The 23084-nt window shown below is 38.2% G+C and overlaps 2 protein-coding genes across 5 annotated transcripts in view; one reads left to right on the top strand and one right to left on the bottom strand.

Moving 5' to 3' along the window:
• The first annotated feature begins 37 nt into the window (after positions 1-37).
• LOC143279836 (guanine nucleotide exchange factor C9orf72-like) lies at positions 38-19370 on the top strand. 2 transcript variants are annotated; one of them, XM_076584069.1, is made up of 10 exons: positions 38-522; positions 1916-2029; positions 3636-4858; positions 6040-6144; positions 6695-6823; positions 7477-7593; positions 8216-8403; positions 9069-9132; positions 10735-10844; positions 11757-19370. In XM_076584069.1, the coding sequence occupies exons 3-10, from the start codon at positions 4316-4318 to the stop codon at positions 11944-11946; spliced, it is 1446 nt and encodes a 481-aa protein (XP_076440184.1). In that variant the 5' UTR covers positions 38-522; positions 1916-2029; positions 3636-4315; the 3' UTR covers positions 11947-19370. The 2 variants fall into 2 exon arrangements, with proteins under 2 accessions (XP_076440184.1, XP_076440185.1); XM_076584070.1 differs by having other exon boundaries at positions 221-278.
• The window catches only part of LOC143279835 (dihydropyrimidine dehydrogenase [NADP(+)]-like), a 47029-nt gene continuing 41527 nt past the window's right edge, over positions 17583-23084 (bottom strand). For 2 of the 3 annotated variants that reach the window (XM_076584067.1, XM_076584068.1), the window contains exons 19-21: positions 22758-22841; positions 21615-21726; positions 17583-19962 (exon numbers count right to left, since the gene is read on the bottom strand). In XM_076584067.1, the coding sequence (XP_076440182.1) occupies positions 19826-19962; positions 21615-21726; positions 22758-22841 (333 nt within the window). In that variant the 3' untranslated portion in view covers positions 17583-19825. The remainder of the gene's footprint in view (positions 19963-21614; positions 21727-22757; positions 22842-23084) is intronic. The other variant, XR_013054957.1, reaches the window with a different exon arrangement.

Here is a 23084-nt window from a genome sequence, read left to right on the forward strand (position 1 = left end):
TTTAGTAATTGATTTTGATATTCGTTATCACTTTCATAATTTCGGTTCTTTATACTCTGTAGAGACTCATACCAAAAAGAAAGAAAAGGGCTATATATCAGCTAAAAGTAATATTACAAACTGATTGCCAAGTTTTGGGAACGAAGTTCTTTTTCATTTTAGTCGTTCATACCAAAAAATAATCTCCCTTCGAGGGGACCTTTTGAATCTCCGTGAGGGCCGAAAGGAGATCTTAGGTTCAGAACAAGAACCAGAGAACTGTCCATGTTCATCACAGGGTAGGGAAAAAAGTTAACCAAACTGCCCAAGTGTGTCAGACAGATTGAAACTGAAAACAGATGGTGCAGTGTGAAAAAGAATCTCTTGTATACTTTCCATTCTCCTCCAATGAAATGGTTAATAATGCAGTGGCAAGCTAAAATAGCAGCCTGGCACAGGTGACTTGTCACACTCGAAGGACCCAGACGAGGCACACTGTCGCAATGAATTATTATCTGTCACAAGTGTCAGCAGCAGTGTATTGTGAGTATTATCTTATACTGGCAGTCCTTTGTGTTTGGAAAAAAACAGGAAATGGCATGTTGACATAATTTCATATTTCAGTTCATCGCACCAGCGATCCAGCATCAGACAGCTGATAACAGCAGACTGCTGAGCTGTGCAAAGATCCAAATGCCAAGCAATGTAATCATTCATTCTTCATGTATATCATAAAAAAGAAACGCCTTTTAGTATTTCATACCAACCTTGCCAGGTAAACATATTATTCAATATTTGAATTATCAAAGTGTGCTGCAAATTGCTTCAATGCAAACTTCCTTAACAATAAAAAAAAAAAAAAGAGAAAAAAAAGACTGAAGCATTATTCTTCTACCTACTTGTGCAAGTTAGTTTTGAAAATGTTAAGAACTGTGTGAGTTGTAATGAGTGTTGAATAAACTGTTTTATATGAAAAAAAAGATGTCCAGCCAAATGGCAATGCCTTCATCTGGTGTGTCTGTGTCATCAGTGGTGGCTGAGTCTAGAAACGAACATTTTGTATTTGATCAGCCTTTATTGTAGTTTAAACTTTTAATGGCCATTTCCTTAAGTTTTACTGTGAGTGAGATTATTTGTAGTACAAGTGGAAAATCCAAATCAAGGGGAAAAGGGAGGAGTGTGAGGGATGGGGAAGAGGATCTGGCATGAGAGGTTATAAATATAAGACATTGCATGTTCTAGCATTATAATTGAAATGATTATTCAGAATGTATTTATTTTCACTGGTGGTTTGTTTGTTTGTTTGTTGTTGTTGTTGTTGTTTTTTTTTTGGGGGGGGTTGCTTTTTTTTTTTTTTTTTTTTGTTGTTGTTGTTGTTGTTGTTGTTGTTTTTTGTTTGTTTGTTTTGGGGTTGTTTTTTTTAACAATTCGGTTTTGATTGAAAGAAAATGGCATACTCATACTGATCTCGCACAGGTAATTACCCTGTTCATTTAACATAATAAAAGATTTTAATTCTTACAATTAGAAGAAAACAATTCAGAAAGATACTGTTTACTACTGTAGTGTTATTGTTGTTTTTAATATAAAAAAAATTCAACATTCTTGAATCAAGATTCAAGATGTCGAGTGAATTTAGCACATTCTGTCCAGTCACAGACTGTCATCTGAAAAATTGCACTCTTTACAGTCGCACAGTACAGGACTAGCATATAATTATGAATAAAGTACTCTGTTGTTTGTGCTTGTCCAGGTGCATATATACATGTATAGCAAACTGCCTGTATGCTTTTTTTGTGCTGGAGAGTAGAGTACATATTGATGCACTGTAATCTTGGAACATTTTTAATAAATTACAATGATGGATTTGATTTTCATCTAATCAACTCATTGACTGATCAGGTAAGTGAATGATTTATTGCTGCTTTTTTGCCAGAGCCATTTTAATAGAGTGCCGATGAGCAAGATACTGGCAAGTGAGCATCAGTATTCACTGACTGTCTTCCCCAATCGACCAACCGGCTCAATGAGGGGAGACTGGGGATCGCAGGTATACTGTTTCATTTTTATACGCATTTATGTGTTAGAGAGAGTGAGACACACACACACACACACACACACACACACATATATATATATGTATATATATTTGTATTTCTTTTTATTACAACAGATTTCTCTGTGTGAAATTCGGGCTTGTTTCCCCAGGGAGAGCGCATCGCTACACCACAGCACCACCCATTTTTTTGTGTTTTTTCCTGCGTACGGTTTTATTTGTTTTTCCTATCGAAGTAGGTTTTTTTACAGAATTTTGCCAGGAACAACCCTTTTGTTGCCGTGGGTTCTTTTTCATGCGCTAAGTGCATGCCGCACATGGGACCTTGGTTTATTGTCTCATCTGAATAGAGAGAGAGAGAGATTTATAGACAAATTTTTTTTAAACAAATTTTCTTAATTTTTTGGTATTAGATATTTTGATTTTTCTAGTAATAAGTATTACAAACTTCATAACATGTATTTCCAGAATTCTTTTTAAGCTCTAGTCTCCGGGGAAAGTGTGTAGAATTCTTAGTTGTATGTTTGTGGATAGTTTAGAAATGAGACTAATAGAGTTATTTATATTAAATTAAATATCACACTATATTTCAGTCTGGGAAGAAACAAAACAAAAAAAGACAAAACAAAACAAAAAAGACTTGTGATGATTTATGTGAGAGAGAGCTATCTGTGACAGTTCAAAAGTATACAAGTGTCTGGGCCAACACAGAAAACATCACTCAAGATACCAACAGACCAAGTGACTAAAGCAGTTTTGCACCATTGCTATGCAGTGCTACGGATTCCAGTTTTCTGAGATTAGCGGAGACATGCCTTTTTTTTCCTCTTGTAAATGTCTGGTTTTGAACAGATTTGTAAATTGGTTCTTCAGCCAACTGTAAGCATAACAAAGATTGTTTTTCTCAGAGGTACAGGGTAGGTTATAGCACTGTGTAAACAACATGAAGTATAGTCATTAAAGGACTGGCTACCTAGTGGGTGGTTTTCTGGTTTAGGAAGAGAAAAGATCCCTAGTCTGTGGTTAGAATTATGCATTGACTTGTTTTTGTGTTTTATGCCTTTCCATTGACCTAAGTTGGTGTTCTGGGTGCTAGTCTTTCAGATGAGGTAATAAAGTGAGGCAGGTGGAATTGTGAAGAAAGCACTCAGTGGATGAAAACAAGCAACAAGCAGAAAACACACAGCTGTGGTGTTTCATTGTTCTATCTGTCAGAGGGGGAAAAAAAAAAAAAATATATATATATATATTGCATATTTATAGATCCTGTCTGTGTTTCAGGCTGCTGTCATGTCTTTTTCTTTGCTGCTGCCTAGTGTCTGTGACTGTCTAGCTTACTGTCTTCTTTTTTTCTCATTCCCGTCTTGTCACCTGTTTGTCTCTCTCTGTGTAAAGTGTATCATTAGTGGTATGTATAGATTGTTTCCCAGTCCCTGCTTCAGTTCAGTGACTTTGATTTTGATGTGTGGATGTAGCATGGTTCAAGTAACAGTTTATTTGATTGCTTGGCTGAAGTTGGTTGTTAGTCTGTTCCATTGTATCTTTTTTTTTAATGAATATTTTCTAATCTTGTCATTGAGTATTGAATCTGTGTTGACAGGTGGCGAATCGAGAGGCGCTTATCTTCCTCTGCATTAATTATGCATTCTTCTCTATCGTCGTGCTGTCGTTCATCCTTTTCATGATCATCCTGACCCACACGTCATCATCACAGGATGACCTTTTGACTTCCATGGCTATTATGGCCATGTGCTTCGTCCTGATTGACCTGATTGTGGCCAATTTCCTTGTGCAAACCATGCATATGAACATGGAAGTCAAACTGATCTTATGAACAGGTGCCTTCACTGGGGAGTCCTTATCTTATGAATTTGGGAAACCTGATATGACATTACTTGCTCAACCTATCTTTCAGTGACTTCATTATATGTTAGCATCTCCTTGTGCTAAATTGATGATGTCAGTCTTTTATTCATACAGTGGCTGACATATTTGACTTAGGAGACTAGCAAGCAGCCCTTATGTGTATTTTGTATGATATACACAGTGTTGCTCATTCTCATTAAGTCAACTCTTCAAAGATGCGCTTGTACCTCATCTTTGCTGGGATGAGTTTGTGGTCCTAATTAATGTAAAACTGTATGAGGAATACAAACAGTAGAGCTTCATAATACAAGCTTGTTCTCTTTTATTTTGGGCTTGAATCAGCCATACATAATTGGTAACTCTGTGTCTAGACATACATTAGCCCAGTATTGACTCAAACCAAATGATACAGCCATGAACGGTGAAAAGAATATCCGCCACCTTGACCTTTCCTCTGGAAGGTCCAACCTGGGTGTGGTGGACATGTCTAAATCGGGGCACTCTGAATTGGACGGACACAGTGGTGTTCCCATGAGTCCCAGCTCTGCCTATGCTCAGAAGATGCTGGTGGGCCTACCTCACTGCTTTCTGAATGCCATCGTCTTTTGCCACTGGGACAACATCCTGGGCCCTCGTCTGGAGCACGTGTGGTACATCCAGGACCGGCCAGAGCCCCACCTCAACATCCTTCGCTTCATCACCAGCCAGGTGCTCAGCGGGGAAATCTGCCGCGAGCTCAACACGAGCTGTGTGGACTTCAAGTTCTTTGACATTCCGGACAAAGGTATTGTGATTCCCTCCTTTGTGTTTTCGGCGAGGAGGGGAACAGATCTGGGTCTTCACGCACTGGCCTTGGTGATTCCCGACTCTGAACTGAACCTGTTTCTACAAGTCAGTGCCATCATGCAGACCTGGTGCAGCAGAATCATTTCCAAGTTCAGGGTGCTCCTGGAAAAGGTGGGGGCAGGACTGCAGCTGTAAACGTTTTCTGTTTTGTGGCACAGGTTTTTGTTTATCGCAGTTTTCAAGTTGAAAAGTCACTTTGGATAACAAGGTGCACCATGTTATTGGAAAAAAAAACAACCCAAATGTATCCAAACTTTGGGTTGTGTTTCACAAGGAAGTTTTATATTAGAATATTATCTAACATTGATGCAAAAGTCAAACCAAAGTAGACAGTGCACACATGATACAGTGGCAAAGAAACATGAATGAGAGTACTGGTATAATGAAAGACGGAATAGAATCTACACTTGATAACTGCAAAATTCATCAGTATGAAATCCAGTAAGTATCCAGTTCCATGTATTACCAGGTCAAATGATCACTGTTTTCATGTGATATTCAGACTATTCTTGATTTTAAATCTGTGTGAGAACAGCCCTTGAATGTTGGCATTAATATCACAGTCAGCATTGCATAATTAATGAATTGCCATCAGAAAGTCTTTGCAACTATTGTGCATCGCTAAGAATTACTATGTTAATTTTCTTAAGTGTGATTTATGTTCTCATGGATATATAGCTGAATTTGTACATTATGTGCCCAATAGTGTGTGAAATTGCAATCATTGTTGAGTATGGAAGGGAAACATAGCCTGTGGGACTAAAATGAATGCAGGAAAGAACTCAATACATGTTTGAATGTCATGACACACTGACTGTTGATCTTAAACATGTATATGAGTTGAACAGGAAGGTACCATAACGAATTTGGTTATAGGATGATAAAGCAACCTGGTCAGAAATCAAGCAAAATATACTTTGTAACCCCCAAAGTTATACTGATACAATGGAATATTCATTATTAGTCTAATACAGTAATAGTCTGGATTATCTTCCACCACTTCTGCACCCATGGCTTTTTTATTTTTTATCTTTAAACTACAGACAGCAATAGTCCATTCTCTACAGGTTCAACTAGCTTCATCAGTTACGTGTTACTTTGTCTGTCAACCTCCATGCTTTTCTCTCTGGTTCTGTTCATGTTAGTCCCCTGCCTCCCCTCTCATCTGTCTGATTCTTGTTCTCTTGTTTGTTACTTATCTGGTTCCCTGAAAGTGAAATGATTTGCCTTTTATATCATAATTCATTATAGAATGAAAACGATAACATTTTTGTCACCATGTTCATTTTCAGAGAGATTTCAGTGAAGAAGACATGCAGTCTGTCTCTGACTGGTTGTTCACCTTCCTTCAGATGTTGTCATCCTTGCAAGAGGCCAGACTTCCTGACACAATACATGTGGGTTTTTATTGTTGGAGATATTTTTGACCTTGTTGATGAAATGATTTAGATTCAAAGATTTTAAGGATTATGATGATATAAAAATTTCAGCAGTACACACTAACATAAATGATAATCCAGTGAAGCCTTAACAATGTAAAAATAAGTACTGCTTAAAACTGAAAGGCATTCAAGACATCATACATGGCATGTGTTTTAATTTCAGTGCTGGTCTTTCATTTAAAATGTTAAATGCAAACAGTTCATTGTATATTCAAACAAATTCAATATTAGTGTAATCATGCTTCACGCTGAAAATTCACCCATGTTTTCAAAGAGAATTTTACTTTTTAGGAACAGTCTGACATGCATGATACGTATGATAAACTTGTTCTACTTTTTACAGTAATATATATATATATATATATATATATATATATATATATATATATACTGTTTTTGATGTTATTGGTGTTCATTATAATGATATCTTAAGTTGTGTTTGCCACTATACCAGTTCCGTAATGTCATAAGTAAAGGATGACGATTTCCTGACACTGTCTTGCAGCTGTCCTACACGGCACTGTGTCCATCTTGCAATCTGGAACAAGATTTCTTGCAGCAGGCTATCGCTTCTCATCTGATGACGTTCGGGCGTAGCATTGTCGTTGGGCGGGTTCCAGACAGGGTGAACAAGGTCAGTTGTGTTGTTTTTTTTTAATTGTTTTGTTGTTAGTTTGGGTGCAGGATCGGTTAGAGCAATGACTGAATCAATGATTTAATTTGATGTGTGATGGCGCCTAGTCTCTGTTGTTAAGCATACAGAATGGGAACATAAGTATCTCTCAGAATGTGGAAGAATTGAATGGTGTGCGTGTCCATTCATTTATAGTAGTCTTTTATTACTGACACACCTTGAAAGCAGTATTTCAGAATCAGTGTGCTCATTCATAGTGGCTGTCTGTGTTCTGAGGAGGTGTTTTGTACTTTCTTTTTAAACATCATTTGTTTTTATATAAATAACTAAATAATTCTGTGATTTTTTTGGTTCTTATTTTGTTGTTGTTTTGTTCTATTTTATATTAATTGTGGATTTTAAAAAAAGACTGATTTATGTGGAGTTTTAGAGTGGAAAAGGAAAGTTAAGTTTGTATTTTTTGCAACAAATTAGTAAATTAAGGAAAGACTTTAAGATTGAAGATCAGATAATCATAATACATTGAGGATGTGAGTCACTCTCACACTGATTTGAACTGTCAGACAATTATAACATCGATTGCAGCGTTGAGGAAGCTTGTAGTAGAATGCATGTTAAAACCCATGGCCTCTGACGGATTGCCCCTTTTGCAGGTAGTGCACACCCTTGCCTTGTTCAGCTGGGAGGCAGAGCGGGTGTGTTCCAGGCTGGTGGTGGATGGGAAGCACTGGCCCTATGCCCATGATCTCTTCGTTCAAGGCATTCTCAAGGTGACCAGCTGGGATTCTTCTGATGACTGACTGACTTATTTTTACAGCCAGTAATGCCCTCTGGCTTGTGGGGCAGCATATATTTTGTGATAAGTTGACAAGAAAATGGAACATTCCTGTTTTTCCTGGCACTTTCTTTACATGGAAAGATGGAAAGGGAATGTTCCTGCACGACTAGAATTCAGTTCATTTTGAAGGGAAAGAAGGAACACATTTGTTAATAGTTAAATGGATTAAATGAAGAAAGAGGAGGTTAGGATTAAAGCAATTAAAAAGGAAGAAGATTTTTTTTATGTACAAAGAAAAAAGAAGAGAAAGTTATCATCCAGTCTAATGAATTCAGTATTATTTCAGTTTGAAACCATTATGACAAACCCAGCTTACCATTCTGTCATTGCATTCTCGGTCGGCTTTTTGGATGTACTGAGGAAGATAAAAGGTCCACTTCTCTCTCTCTCTCTCTCTTGTGCGTGTTTTCAAGCATTTTCCATCATTTCAGATATAGAACTACCAACCAGCAAGCTTCACGAACTGTCATGAAAACAGTCATAGCAAAAATGTGAACTTGAAAATGACTGAATTTGACATTTCCTTTTCTGATGTTGTTGCTGCTGCTGTGCAGAACAAAGACGGGTCCTACGACCTGCCTCTGGGCGACCTGTTGTACAGCAAGTACCCCAGCACCATCATCGACGTGCAGAAGCGAGATGTCAAACAGTCCAGCTCAGTCAGTGACCACCCCCACTTCAGCCAGGCCGCCGTTCTAGAGGAGCTGACTCAGCTCTACAACAACACTGGTCAGGAGTCCAGGTAACACCATCACAGTGTACAGGTGAAACTATCTTATGCTGTACAGGTAACACCAACACACACCATACAGGTAGCGCCATCACAATGCACAGGTGAAACCATCACACGCTGTACAGGTAACGCCATCACACACTGTACAGGTAACACCATCACACACTGTACATACACACTGTACAGGTAACACCATCACACACTGTCCAGACACACTGTACAGGTAACGTCCATCCTCAAATATCTTAGGCAGTTAGTGTTGACACACCACTGTATCTTTGTGAAATGAAGTGGGTGTAATGGTATAGGAGATTGTTACAGACCCAGACAAACTTAGTAGTACAGTTCTTTTTGTTTTGTTTTTTATGTATACTTCTTTCCCTTATGGTGTTTTTTTTTGGGGGGGGTGGGGGGGTTGTTGTTGTTGTTTTATGTTGTTGGTTTTTGTTGTTATTCTTTTGGGTAAAAAAAAGAAAGCAAGCTCTCTGTTTCCATGTAATTGTTAGTTTTTGTTTTTTCCCATCTCATGTCAGTATTGTTAATAACATAGTTCTCAACCCCAGGCAGGTTGTCAGATGTGATGTCTGTAATGGATGAAGTTTGCTTTTTGTGTGTGTGTTTGGAAGAGCAAGTAAACATCTTTGTGATTGTTCTGTTCAACTTTTTTCTTTCAGCTTTACAAGTGTGTTTCAGTCAGCAGACATTCCAGAGACTCTAGTCCGAACTCTTCTAGATGAGGTAAGTTTGGTTGTTTTACATTTTAACACATTCCATTGGATTATAAAACAACTAAAATGTGCAGCAATGATTACATTGAGAGAACACCCACCTTTTACCCTTCACCCATGACACTGCCATGAAAAAAGGAAAAGCAGCAAAGATTTTCATACAGAACAATTGTAAAATTATAAAACATGTGCTTTTAAGCAAACAGTAAATGGATTAGATAGAGCAGCTTAAAATGTGGAACACTAAGCTATTCACACCACCTCAAGATGCCCACACAACATCTTTATTCGTTACGAGTGGTTGAGTGTTGAGTTGAAGACAAAGAAGGCTGGATGTACAACTGTCAGGATATGTGTGACTAGCTTCTGCAAAATATAGATAAGTCGATTATTTGGGATATAAAGATATATATACCATTTGGAAAGAAGACAAAAAGACCTTTCCAGTGGTGTATAAAACATATTCCTAGGTTAAAAAATGTAGAAGTTATGGTAGTTCAAAGTGTGTTTGTAGTGCGGCAGCCATTTTGAGAAAAACAACTTTAAAGTTTTGCAACTGATTCTTGAGATTTTTCCTCAGTAACGAGGGTTTGTTTTAGCTGTAAGCCTGTGAAAGTTAGGCAGGTTATCAAACTAGGGTCTGTACATGCTTTGGGCAATGATATTCACACTTGATGATTATATTAATGTAATTTTGAATGGTTGTTTTGGGGTGTAAAAGAGTTTTTTACTCTTGATCTCTCAACAAAGCAAGCTTCTTTTATTTTCATTTCTTTTACATCAAAATTAGAATGATGCACATCTAAATTTAGATTTTGTTAAGAATTGAAATAAGCCTGTGAATTTCTTTGTACTTAAGATATGTCAGTGTGGGTAGAATTGAAATAAGCCTGTGAATTTCTTTGTACTTAAGATATGTCAGTGTGGGTGGGTGCACAGGGGTTCACTGAGTGTGGCCCATTTTTTGTTCATTCTTTATTTGAGTGATTTGCCCTCTAAGTATCCTCCATATCCACTTAATATGTTTTTACGTATTTACCTACATGTTTATTTTTAATATTTCTTTTTCTTTTATGTTGATGTATTCTATTAAGATATCAAATAGATATTAACGTAAAATATGTTGTTTTTCGGGATTATTGCTCTGCAATATCACCATGTAGGTGTGGAAATTAACTAAATTTTAAAATTTATTGTTTGATTTCAGCAAAAACAGCCAGATATGTTGTAATTTAGAGGTTAAACTTATGCACTGGTGCAAAAAACTCAGTTTACCCCAGATGGACCCTCAGCACTGTTTTTGCCTGTAGCGCAATTGAATGCAGCATGAGTTATCTATCATTTCATGGGAGACGGTCACATATATGTACTCAATTACATGTATACGTCTGGGCATGCACGCACGCGTGCACACACACACACACACACACACACACACACACACGCGCATGCGCATACGTACACATATGGTCACACACACACATGCTCACACCACACTACAACACACCAGTTTGTAAATAACATCTCTGTGTCAGAGACATAAAACCAAGACAAAACGGTGATGTTCAATGAGATCACTTTCAGCGTCTGTGGCATCCATGTGTGGTTGCAGCTTCACAAGCTGCCAGTACAGAGTGGTATCCGGGAGGCCTTTGTGACCCATTTCATGCATCTCCTGCAGCGAAAGGCCCTGGCGCTGATCAAACATGTGGAAGTGGAGACGTGAGTTCACTCCTGCTTTTCTTGATTTGATTTGATTTGATACGGATACTTACATTGCACCCATCCTTGATCGGAGACCAAGCTCTAAGCGCTTTACAAACTCAGGGTCATTTGCACAGCAGGTTGCCTGCCTGGGTAGAGCCGACTAATGGCTGCCATCAGGCGCTCATCATTTGTTTCCTGTTTCATTCAGTCAGATTTCAGGTACACACACATACACACTCAAGACAGACATGTAACATTTTACGTGTATGAATTTTTGTTTATTTACCCTGCTGTGTAGGCAGCCATACTCCATTTTCAACGGTGTGCTTGCTGGGTATGTTGTTACCATAACCCACCAAACGCTGACATGGATTACAGGATCTTTAACATATTGTGTGTCTACAGGAGTGCTGGTGATGGTACAGTTATATATTATACTGTGATTTGTATTGTGCTGAATGCTGTTGTATTTTAATGCACAGGTTTGAGCTTCTGTGCAATAAGGTTTCATCTCATTAAAAGTATTTGAAAAAGGGTGCACTGGGTATTTGCCACAGCCTTTGTTTCCAGCTGACATTTGTTCCTGTGACTGACTGATTCTGAGAGGTGAGGAAGTGGCAGATAGTTCCACCAGGAGGGACTTGCAAGTTCGTATCACCCTTTCAGAACCATTGCATCTGCATTCGACATTACACCCATAGAAATAAACAGCAAAAAGTCGTTTTGTAACAGATTGGATGACTGAAAAGTGTTGTGCATTTGCAGAAGTAGAAACAAATCAAGTTGAATATTGTCTTTTATGTAGGGGGTCAAGTCCTTATTTTCTAAACTGGAATTAGATCTTTTGTGCTGTTTTTTTGTTTCCTGTAAAGGATTTACATGGTTTGCATATTTATGGTTCTTTTCTTTTTCTTTTCTCTTAAATAGACAAAGAGGTACTCATTCCCTTCGCGGCGGCCTGAAAAAGCTACGCAGTGACCTTCACCTTCCCCTGGAGGGAGACCTCCGCATTGTCATGGCGACAGCGGAAAAACTGAAACCTGGGCTGTGTCAGCTGTTGGTGGGTGAGCGTCGCTATGATACAGAGTATTTGCCAAACGTACCAGACCTGTTTTGATTATTTGTGGTACATTTTGTTTCTTCAGGGTGTGATGGGAGACAGTCTCTGCTGTCAGAAAGGTGGTCTTCATCACCAGTATTTATGATGCAATGTGATTGTGCAGCCTTTAGTTAAACAAGGCAGGCACTTTTTTTTTTTATCACCCTCCAATGTGATTGTACAGATTTTCCTGAAATAAGGTCGTCAGTTATCAGGCCTGCAAACAAGTCCTATTCATAGTATTTGGGGGTTTGCTTTTCTCTTTTTTTTTTCTTTTTTGCCGTTGTTGAGTAGTTCAAGTGGTTCTATTCAAGAAATCTGTTAGGGCATTTAGGTGTGTATCTGTGTACACCATACATGGTTGTGTGTATGTACAGTTTGTCAAGTGATTTTTGTTTAGGTGTGGGGAAGTATATGACTTGGACGTTGATAACTTGTTGAATAATAAGGCACAAGCAAACATGATGATTTTGGTAAGGCTGGCTTTTAAGAAAAAAGAACAGAGGAAGCTTTTTGATGTGCGCAGTAGGACCTGAGTTTCATCCACTGTGGACTTCAAATTTGTCAGCGATAGCAGTGATCTTGTTCTCCATGACATTTGATTGACGAGACATCACTTAAAATCTATTGATGGTCCTGATCTCTGCGATGAAAAGATTCGTGTCTGATGGCTTCCCTAAGCTGCCCTTGAATAGGTACACATCTGACCACTTTGAATATATATTTACACACAGGCCCTTTTTATGTGAAGGTAGTATTGTGCAATAGAAAATCAGTTGCTTTGTGATGTGATTGTGATCACAGTTTATTATTTTTATTTCATGACTGCTCATGCATTATATTACTTTGCTGCAGACAGTGCTACTTTCTTGGCCTGGTTTTGTTGTGTTTGTGGGGCAAAGATGGAGAAAGAGATAGCACTTTGTTTTACCTTAATCTAGTAAGTCTGTTCATTAGTCTTTCCCTTGAATATGAAAGTTCAGTGCTTTCTGGTCAAAGTAATCTAATATATATTAAAAAAAAACAACTAAATGCAGACCCGCCTGCCATTATGATTTGTCTGTAGTTTCAGCAGCAATCTGAAAAAAAAACACCAGTACAGGCCTATGGTCACATGTTTAAAAAGATGATTTTCGTGTGATGGAAAATATTTTCAAATAACTGTCTTGTGCAGTCAGACTTCCACACAGCTATGTATAACTGTAGTTACAAAAATATTCTTTTCCGACACTCAAGATGACGTTTAAGAAAATGCAGTGCGTCCATGAGACAGAAAATAACGAAGAAAGCGGAAAAATTAATTCATCTTTCAAGGATGGACAGAACTTCCGAGCTGAATACTTTGTGACATATCCGGTACTCAAAGCGATCAGGAAAGACCTGGAGTTTGCACACTGTTGGCCATACAGCTTGCAGGTGTGATTTTAATGTTGCACACAGTGGACTTGATGACTGCCGACAGCACATGGAGACAAAGAAACATCAATGCAGCAACTGTACTAAAGTCAGCTCAGGCACTCACTAAATTTTGGGGGGAAAGAACGCAGATTGCGAGCATTCCTTTGAAAATGTAGTTGGATCAGAAACGACCATGGTAAAATACAACCTTCCATTCATGGCTGCCAGTTGTTCTTGAACTCTTGCATATTGGTCGGTGGCCTTGCAATTGAATTATGAATTCTCTCTCCTTCCATTTCTGTCTTGTTGTGCAGTGTGTGTGTGTGTGTGTGTGTGTGTGTATATGTTGCTCATGCTGAGGTGTGCACACTTCAAAATAGGTATTCGTTGATCACAGTTCAAAAAATCTAACGTGAGTTAAGAACTTCTGACAAAAGTCCATAACTACTGAAAATTAAAATTTGTTTGATTGGAAATAGCTGAAAGATATATTAGTGGGTAGGCAGGTCTGTAAATGTGACTGTTTGACAGTGGAACAGTATGACATTTTAATCATTTTATTGTCTTGACTTTGAAGACGAAGTAAAAACTTATTAACGAGTTAAAGTGTATTTGTTCCTGAATATGTTGCTGATCTTGACTCTCTGGACCAAGTAAAGACTTTGTTCATACTGAATTCAGATTAGGTTATTTGTTCATGTAAATGTTGTTAATTTGATAATAAGCGGTCTTGACTGTCAGTAAAAAGTAACAAAAAATATTGTTGAAATTGAATTCACACATTCACGATTGTAGATGATACATGTTCAAAATATGATGATAAGATGCTCTTCTTGTGGTTTCAGAGGATTTAGTTGGATGTTCAGGTGGAATATATGGTGGGTGATTATCCTTGTGAACCATACCATTTGTGCTTGTCCCATGTAGAGTTATTCCAGAACAAGGTGCTATGTTCAGCTTTACATCAAAATTCCAGGAAATTCTATAGAAACTTGGTTACTGAAATGATTTTATGAAGGCAAATAGGCAGAAGTGTAAATGCAGAGATAAGTGGAAACAGCTTGAAGAGTGTTTGTGGGAGAGAAACATGTAGGTTGTTTCAAAAAACACTGGCTGTGCTCATGGTGCGGGTCACTTGTGTTATTTATAGTTGTAAATGGTATCCCTGCCATTTTGAAAATTCATTCTTCAAATCCTTTCACTTTCGTTGTTCTTGGTACTTGAAATTTCTTCGTTTTTCGCTCCTGTGTTGCTTTTTTCACAATCTTTTTTTGTGTCACTCTTTTCCGCCATTCAGTTAAGCGTTGCTTTTTTTTCAGTTATTTTCATGCTTTACCTTTAAAAAATCTTTCCTGCATGTAATATGTAAGGATTTTTTTTTTTTTTTTTTTCAGGAAAAACCAAGATCATACATTTAAATGTTTTTAAATACATGAACACAAATGTGCTGGGGCAAATATTGTTGTGAATATTCTGTTCCCCCTGTTCCTAGACTTCATTTCATATTTTTGTTTTTGCAATTTAGTCTTTGTTTCATCCGGTAAGTCAGTAGGTAATTTCCTGTTTTTCTAACAATCAATGGACTGTAGAGAAGGGCATGACACCAGGGTAATCTCCTGGGTGTTTTTAACGTAATTGCGATATATCTGGATACGCATGTTTCAGGGAGGGATGGGTTTACTTACGGCTGCTGTTGACAGACTTTATTGTTGATGTTCTGTGGGTGCTGTTCGGTTTTATCCTTGTTTTAAAAAAATTCTTTTCCTGATTCATCAGTGTAAGAGTCAGAGGAGTGGGGGTGGGGGTGTACCCAGAGAAAACAGTAACTGTGGTCTGTTTGAAATCTAAGGGAGAGAACCATTTGTTATGCTTGATGTCATTGCAGTTTAGTCCCCCTGAGACTTTCAGCAATGTGGGCAATGGCAGTTTTTGCATTAAGTGATCCAGAGACGTCATTCCAGTTTTTGTTGGTGTTCTCAGTCGCAGGGGAAGATTGTCATGACCCACCATTTTGAAGCAGCTCTGTGAGGATTGCGGTTTACTTCAATATACAGATGCCTTGAGATGGGAAGCTGAAGCTTACCCCCAAGGAAGAAGTTGGAAGATGAGGATTGTTGGATGACCACTTGTGAAGCAATGCTCCTTGAGCCATTTTCCTTGAGGTGAGACATCTCTCAAAGTTAGAAGTGGGTGAAGGTATTTAATACAAGATAGGAATCCCAGTCCATGATGGCTGTTACACGTCACATTTTGTTTTTTTAAACATCAAGGTGTCTTTCATGGTAATATTGGAAAGACAGGATCGACTTAGAGGCAGAAAAAATCGAACGAATCGAGGGTGCCGAGTCGAATCGAGTACACAGAATGTAAGAATACAATAAACACAAGCCGCATGCAACAAAATAAGGCCAAAAGGATACGCTGAACAGCCGAAAAAAGCGTAAGACGAGACAGAGCGTAAACCTGACAAGATGGCGTGGAGAGCCTTGGCCAAAGGAATGATTAAGCGCTTCTAGTTTTTAGAGGCGTTTGATTGGCTGAGAGCGGTGGGCCCGTCTTTTCACTGTTAGCCGCGCGAAATTTGGCCAAGCAGAGCAAACCAATAGGCCTAGTTTGCATCAGTTTGACATGGTAAGTATATTTAACACCAAACATGGAGTATAATACAAACTCCTCCTTTGACATTATTGACTCCATAAGCATAATAATCCAGAGATGCCAGCTGCATTGATTTGAAAGGAGCATATTTTGATTTTTACTCATACAGCTTTGCTCACGAGTGGTTTTACAGCCCCAGCTCAAATTTTCAAAAAACTTTCTGGAAAGCACATAACAAATTCATGCATGTTTTGTAGTGCTGGTCCTTTTGTTTGAGTGTGCATATTGTGTTTAACATTCTGCACACACACTCATTTAAAAAACTAGCAGACAGCATTTTTGCAAGAAGTTCTGCTTTGTTTCTTGATGGAAATGTAGATATTGGAAGTTGTGTTATGTCAGTCGCACAACATGCACATACATCACAAAAACAAATAAAACAACAGAACAAGAAAATATTTTTGCAAAGTTATGTCATCCTTCCCAGCCGTATGTTTGGTTGATTCCTCTCACTAGTTTCAGCAGCATTTTGTTGGTCACCATTATTGGAGGTGAAGAGTGGGGTACATGATCATAAACTCATTTCAAATTATTATGTGAGAATGTCATCTGCCATACTGTAGGCAAGAAAGGTGTTATGTAGAAACTTTCAGACCTCAGTTTCTGTACGAGCATGCATTTGTCCATGCACATATGAAATTAATGAAGGTGGTGCCAATGTCATATAAAAGTGAAATGGATGTACAGTTATAATGAATAATTCACTTCAGACTTTTTTCTTTAACTTAGTGACAATCGACTTTCTTTGCCTCTTCTTTTTCTTTGATGAGATTGCTGGTTTTTCATTCAGTTACTGTTGTGTGGAAAGAAATGAGGTGTGTCAGTAAATGCCATTCTCTCTCTCTCTCTCTTTTTTTTTTTTTTTTGACTCGTGTGTGAACAAATTGAACTTGTCTAGGTCATCAGTGTCAGCCTGTCTCTGTGTGCGTGTCCAAGGAAAACCTTAATGTTCGCGTTTCTCTAAGCTACCACAAGTGGTGTTGGAAGGGTCTTTTAATTATCTGTTATTCTTATTTGTATTCTTTCTTTGAAAAAAAAAATCCACCTTTTATCATTATAATTCAAAGCCTTAGTATTTGTTACTTTGAACATTACATTGACTTTTTTTTAAGATTGTAGGCAAGTGAAAGTTAAGGTTTTCCCCCCCACTTGTATTTTAAATAGTACAGTATATTGAGAGAACAGAGCCTTCATGGCACATTATGTTAAAATGCTTTTTTTCACTTAGATGTAGGCATTCATATTTCACAGCCCTACAAGTCAGGTAACAGAGGCACTTTTGTGAAAAGATAACTCGAAGCAGAATGAGCTAGCAGTCTCCACAAATGGAATAACTTGTTTTGTGTGAACCACCTGCTGGTGTTTTCATTGGTTGACTTTAAACTGAGTTGTGCTTAGTTTGTTCAGTTTCCAACAGGATGATTGGTCAGGGTTGTGGTGGCTCATACAATGCACTTTTTGTCGACTCCATTTCAGAGATAAAAGAAAGTCAACGTTCTGAAATAAGCCAATATAACATGCTAACAGGTATCAGTATTCTATACATAAAATGCAATTTCTGTTCATGTTTTTTGTTGTTGTTTTTTTTGGGGGGGGGGTTTGTGAAAGATTTCTTTTTACAGAAAACTACTGTATGTTTAACTGGAAATGGAGAGAAATAAAAGGTGGCTGTATCATTTACATGTCTTTGTATTAATGCCTGTTCATCATGCAGATTTGCTATCTTTTAGAATTATGTTATTTGCTTCAGCTAAGTAAGAGTTTAAAAAAAAAAATTAAAAAGAAAGGTAACAACATGAAATATTTTTCTTGTGTACGTCAAGTCGTTGATGAACTGTCACTGGTTGAGAATGAAATGAGTTGTGCTCTAAAACAAGGACTACCATCAATAGGGTTCCAAGACCTAAGCACCCAACTTCATCTGAAATGCTAAACGTCAGTCTCACATTCCATCAATAGGGTTCCAAGACCTAAGCACCCAACTTCATCTGAAATGCGAAACACCAGTCTGTCATTAACTCACTCAGTACTGCCGATTAGCTCCCCTGACTTTCCCACAGACAACCCATTTGTATGGGTATGAAATAAAACTGCCAAAAAACAAAGGTTAGAATTTATTAACTTAAAAGTTCAAAACTGATCAGTAAGATGACAAGTTAGTTGGGGACAAAATATAAAACTTTCTCTCTTTTTATGCTGTCATACAATGAGATGATGAAATTATCCTTATTTTTTGTTCGAAATTTGCACACACTCATGACTTGTCAATGAATCAAGGAAAGCACAAAGAGTTTGAAACACATTAAATCCAGAACCTCATATAGCCACGACAGGGCCCCTTCATCTAATTATGTTGTCTGCCTTGAGACTGACACATAACTTGGTCAGATGCCACTGTTGATAACGCACTGTTCAAGTGAACCAGTCACCGCGAAAATAACTCATCTGCTCGAGAGCACAGCAACACACACTGCACTTATTGGTTGCAGTGGAGAGTGGAAAGGTCAATTAAGATATTCTTAGCTCATAACATTAGGTGACACTCCAAAACTTCAAAACTATCTAAGGCCCTGATCTGGGTCTTTCATCTGAAAACAGTAGGGCCCCAATCGGGCCTTTCGTCTGGAGTGAGTTAATCTCAACTCTACAGCTGTGAGGGGGCTGGTCAGGGAGGTTTTCTCTCACAACACACTTTCAGTTGACAACAATGAAACTAGAGTTCAATTAAACCAAGAGTGTGCTAACAGTTGGAAAAAAAAACAACCAAACAACATTACAAACAGGTTCTTTCCATCTATGTGCTGCATGGCTGGTTTGTCAGGGTGGTGATGGCTTGCACAGTGCACATTCTACTATGCTTTCTTTCAGTGTAATATTAAATTATGTAACACATTCTGCTTTATGACAGTCAACTGTTTACAGCTTTTTATTCGCTCATCTTAAAATCACCCCATCATTTTAGAAAATTACATTTAGGTTTCAATCATGAAAGACACGGGTGGTTAAAATAGCAAAATAAGTGCATTTCAAAGCTGATAATATAAATATTAATCAATTTAAATCATAAGCAGATAAAAAAATTTTTAAAATGGTCACAGTGAAAGAACCTGAATACATACTTTTTAATCTGAGTGAACACTATTTCCAAATCTGTTCAATACACACAGCTGAATAACCTATGTATTAAATACAGCTCTGAATACAAAATGGTACACTATATATAAAATAAGTAAAAGAGAGAGAGATTTGGGGCAACATATAAAAGTCCAAAAGCAAAGAACATGCCACATTTCATTTTTAGTTCTGAAGCAATATGAAAAAAAAGCTGTCCAAAACTTTAGGCTATGTTGTCAAGTAAAAAATTAATTTAAAAAAACAAAACAAAACTTATTTCTTCCGAAGGCTGGAGATTAAGGTTACTTTATACAGAAAACCCGATGTTACAATTTGACAAGAATTTGGATTATATGGACCATTGGACATGCACCTCTTTCTCTCCTTACAAAATCATTTGAGATTTGAAGGTTTTCTCCCCACTATCAAAAGAAATATATACGGTAGCTGATTGGTTATTATACACTACAAAAGCAGCATGTACAATACATTTAACTAAGGATGGAGAACATCCTTGCGAAAGAAACTGGTTATGTTAAAAAAAGGTTATGAAATCAAAACAAAACCTACAGTGTTTCATGAGGTGGCAGTAGAAGCCACCCATTTCACTCACAACATTTATACTTCAGCTTCCCTGATGCTTTGTTGAGTCTGAGACCCGCATATATATGTATTTGCTCCCATTCAAAATGTTCTTCGTATGGGTTGAGAACGCTGCCTGCCAGTGTTAGTTGGTTTGCAACACGATGGCGTGAGTGGAATCAGAAGCTGGTGGAATGCCTCGTTTGGGGACATGTGGGATGGTTTTCTTCACCATGGTGATGCAGTCGTTGATGGGACACACCGACAGGCACAGAGTGCAGCCTGTCCAACACAGCACCCACATTCAGGGAAAGTGAACCACAATAAGCCACAGCAAAAAAAAATAATGTATGTAGGACAGTCATTCAGTGAAACAAGACCACGATAAGACATAGCAAAAATAACTATCACAGTTATTCAGAGAAATGGGACCACGATAAGACAGAGTAAAAAATAAACCTAATTGGCACAGACATTCAGGGAGGATCTTGATAAGACATAGTTAACAAAATATCACATTACAAGCAGTCAGGGAAGGATCATGAAAAAACAGAGAAACCATACAAAATTACAAACACAGACAGGAAGGAAGAACCACGTTCAGACAAAGTAACAAATAGCATCATGTAACAGTCAGGTACGGATCTTGATAAGACAGAGTAAATACATCACACTACTAGCACAGGTAAGGAGCTTGATAAGATAGAGTAAATACATCACATTACTAGCAGAGTCAAGGAAGGATCACAACACCACAGAGTAAACATATTACTATATAAACGGCCAAGAAAAACTGGATAGAAAGCCATCTGCCTGTCAAAATAAGCCACACAGTGAAAATCTTGCAACCATGCCAGCTGTACAAGAAAGTGGTACTTGTTATGTGATCTGCACATAGGTATGTTATGTGGTGAAACTGGAGGAGCCCCCCTCCCCCAGCCCCCAGTTTCCAACATCGACAGTCAGAAAATCGCCATTCAGCCCATACCCATCAAATCAGCAAAAACTGACAATGACATATTAGGCATTTCCAGACTACCAACTGAACTTTCTAAGCGATGATAATTTTCCAAAAGTTACTGTAAAGAATATCCTTCCACATTCAATGACGATTTACAAGGTTTGAAACCAGGAAGACAAAGAATTTCAGGCTAAACCACCTGAGTGCTTTTTTTCTACCCTGGAATACAGCACACCAATAGAACATCCCAAGTTTACTGTTCCTACCAATGTGCTATATGGCTGCAGTCTCATGACCACTGTAGCCAGGATGGCCACAATCTTCATGTAAATCGGTCACAGGTCCCTCCCCTCAATCTTCAGGTAAATCAGTCACAGGTCACCTCCCCTCAATCTTCAGGTAAATTGGTCACAAGTAATTTACCTCCCTTGACAGGGAGCATTACTTCATCAATTTTCAAATTAGGAACACTTCCTAATACATGGATTAATGTTTGTGTGATCAAAAATCAGTAAGATTTTTGTTTGATTTTGTTGTTTGTTTTAATAGTCATAACGGTATCATTAGGTCAGAAAGCCTAAAATTCTTTTAATTTAATATTCATGTGAAGGAATTTTGGCGCGACCTTTGAAATCTACTCAGTTATTATACAAAATACCTTCTGCCTGACTACACCTGGACTCTCCCTAATCTGACACATGACCTTACCACACCATCACACCATAATGAAAAGACATAAATTCAAATTCTTTATCATGCCACGAGCTGCAACTTGAGGCAACCACGTATTTTTCCTGTGAAAACTACACAATCTAGAATCGGCAGTTGTCTGTGGACAGAAGGGCAGACAGAAGAAGAGAACAAGACAGTGGGAGCTATCAGGCACTCGGGGGAATACCAGAGTGATATGTCTTCTGAGATTCTAAGTTGTTTCTCCTGTGAATGTAGAGTGTAAGTGACAGAAAACACTGACCGGTGCAGTCCTCACTGACATGAGGAAGGTGAGTGTTGACATCAAACGTTATTGCCTGGTAGCCTGAATCGTTGCATGTCATGTAGCACTTGCCACAGTTGATGCACATGTCCTGCAACACAACACTCTGGTATCAGAAGACTCACAAACACAACCTGTATCATACGCATGCATGTACACACACACAGTGTAAGCAAAAGCAGACATACAAACATATACTTACAGATGTTCACACCTCAATAAATATGACAATCACACGGAACAAAAATGTGAAGGTGCAACAGTATTCTCCAGGATGTTTCAACATCCTGATAACCCTTATTGCATTCTGAGGTATAACAGCAGTAGAAATTACATAGGGTGTGCCATTTGGAGTTTCCATACCGACAGAAAACCGCCAAAGTATGTCCACAAACACAGGCAATGTGTTGTACTTAAAATAAATAAATAAAAACTGTCCTCATAAAAGTTATGCCAATCTCAGATAACATGCACAGTGGCCAGTACACTCAACTTCAGTTCTGCCTGTCTTAGGGTTGTCCCAACAATACCCAAAGGACTGTGGGTGGAGATATGTTTAATGTCACTGATCTCCAAAAGTTCAAGCCTGTTACCTGTTTTTTGTGTGTTCAGTATCAATATTCAGAATACTAATCATGCACTCCATCTTTATTCATGAAGGCATTCTGCAGGTTACATAGAAACATTTAACACCTTTGCCATACATTCGCCTTCAAAATGGGAGTACGGCTGCCTAAAAAGTGGGGAAATTAAGTCATTGATGTAAAAAAAGCTCACTTAGAAATGAGTGAATCTGAAAGTTTACACAATCCAAAAATTCAGAAGAGGAGATGGACAGAGCGAACTTATAATTTTGAATGTTGTGGCTCCCATAGCAGAGTGCTTCAGTCTCACTTGGATTGGGTGATGGCAATGGAGAGGGGGGTGGGGGGGTGGGTGAAGAAACAACAACAGAAATATTTCAGATGATGGGTTATTTTCCAAAGCAATTTTCTTAAACATTAATTTGTCCGTTCTGTCAACGTTGACTAATATATGCAGTTACCAATACTCTTGCAAAGTAAGGACTATATCCAACACATTCCTGGTCTTCAGGGGAAACAGCACACACTGAGAACTGACCTCATTGATCAGGGCCACCACCTGCAGGGAGTTGTCCAGTTCCTGGTACGCTGTGATCCTGTTCAGGGCTTGGCCAATCACATCCTGTCACACACACACACACACACACACGTGCGAACACAATACACATTCACACACACAAACATTTGCACGTGTACACACATACACACACACATGCAAACACAATATACATACACACAAAAATTTGCACATGTACATACACACACAGATCGAGTGGAGGTGAACAAAGTATCTAGAATAAGTGAATTCAAACAGTACACAGTCCATTGTAAACCCTGCCACCTCTTTGTATTTCAGACTAGAGAA

Source organism: Babylonia areolata, chromosome 3 (genome assembly GCF_041734735.1).
Source record: "Babylonia areolata isolate BAREFJ2019XMU chromosome 3, ASM4173473v1, whole genome shotgun sequence".
NCBI classification, from domain to species: Eukaryota; Metazoa; Mollusca; class Gastropoda; order Neogastropoda; family Buccinidae; genus Babylonia; species Babylonia areolata.

Coding starts and splice junctions, on each gene's coding strand:
- LOC143279836 (XM_076584069.1), top strand. CDS start 4,316: ATGAACGGTGAAAAGAATATCCGCCACCTTGACCTTTCCTCTGGAAGG. Junction 6,824..7,476: donor TTCCAGACAGGGTGAACAAG/GTCAGTTGTGTT, acceptor CCCCTTTTGCAG/GTAGTGCACACCCTTGCCTT. Junction 9,133..10,734: donor TCCGAACTCTTCTAGATGAG/GTAAGTTTGGTT, acceptor GTGTGGTTGCAG/CTTCACAAGCTGCCAGTACA.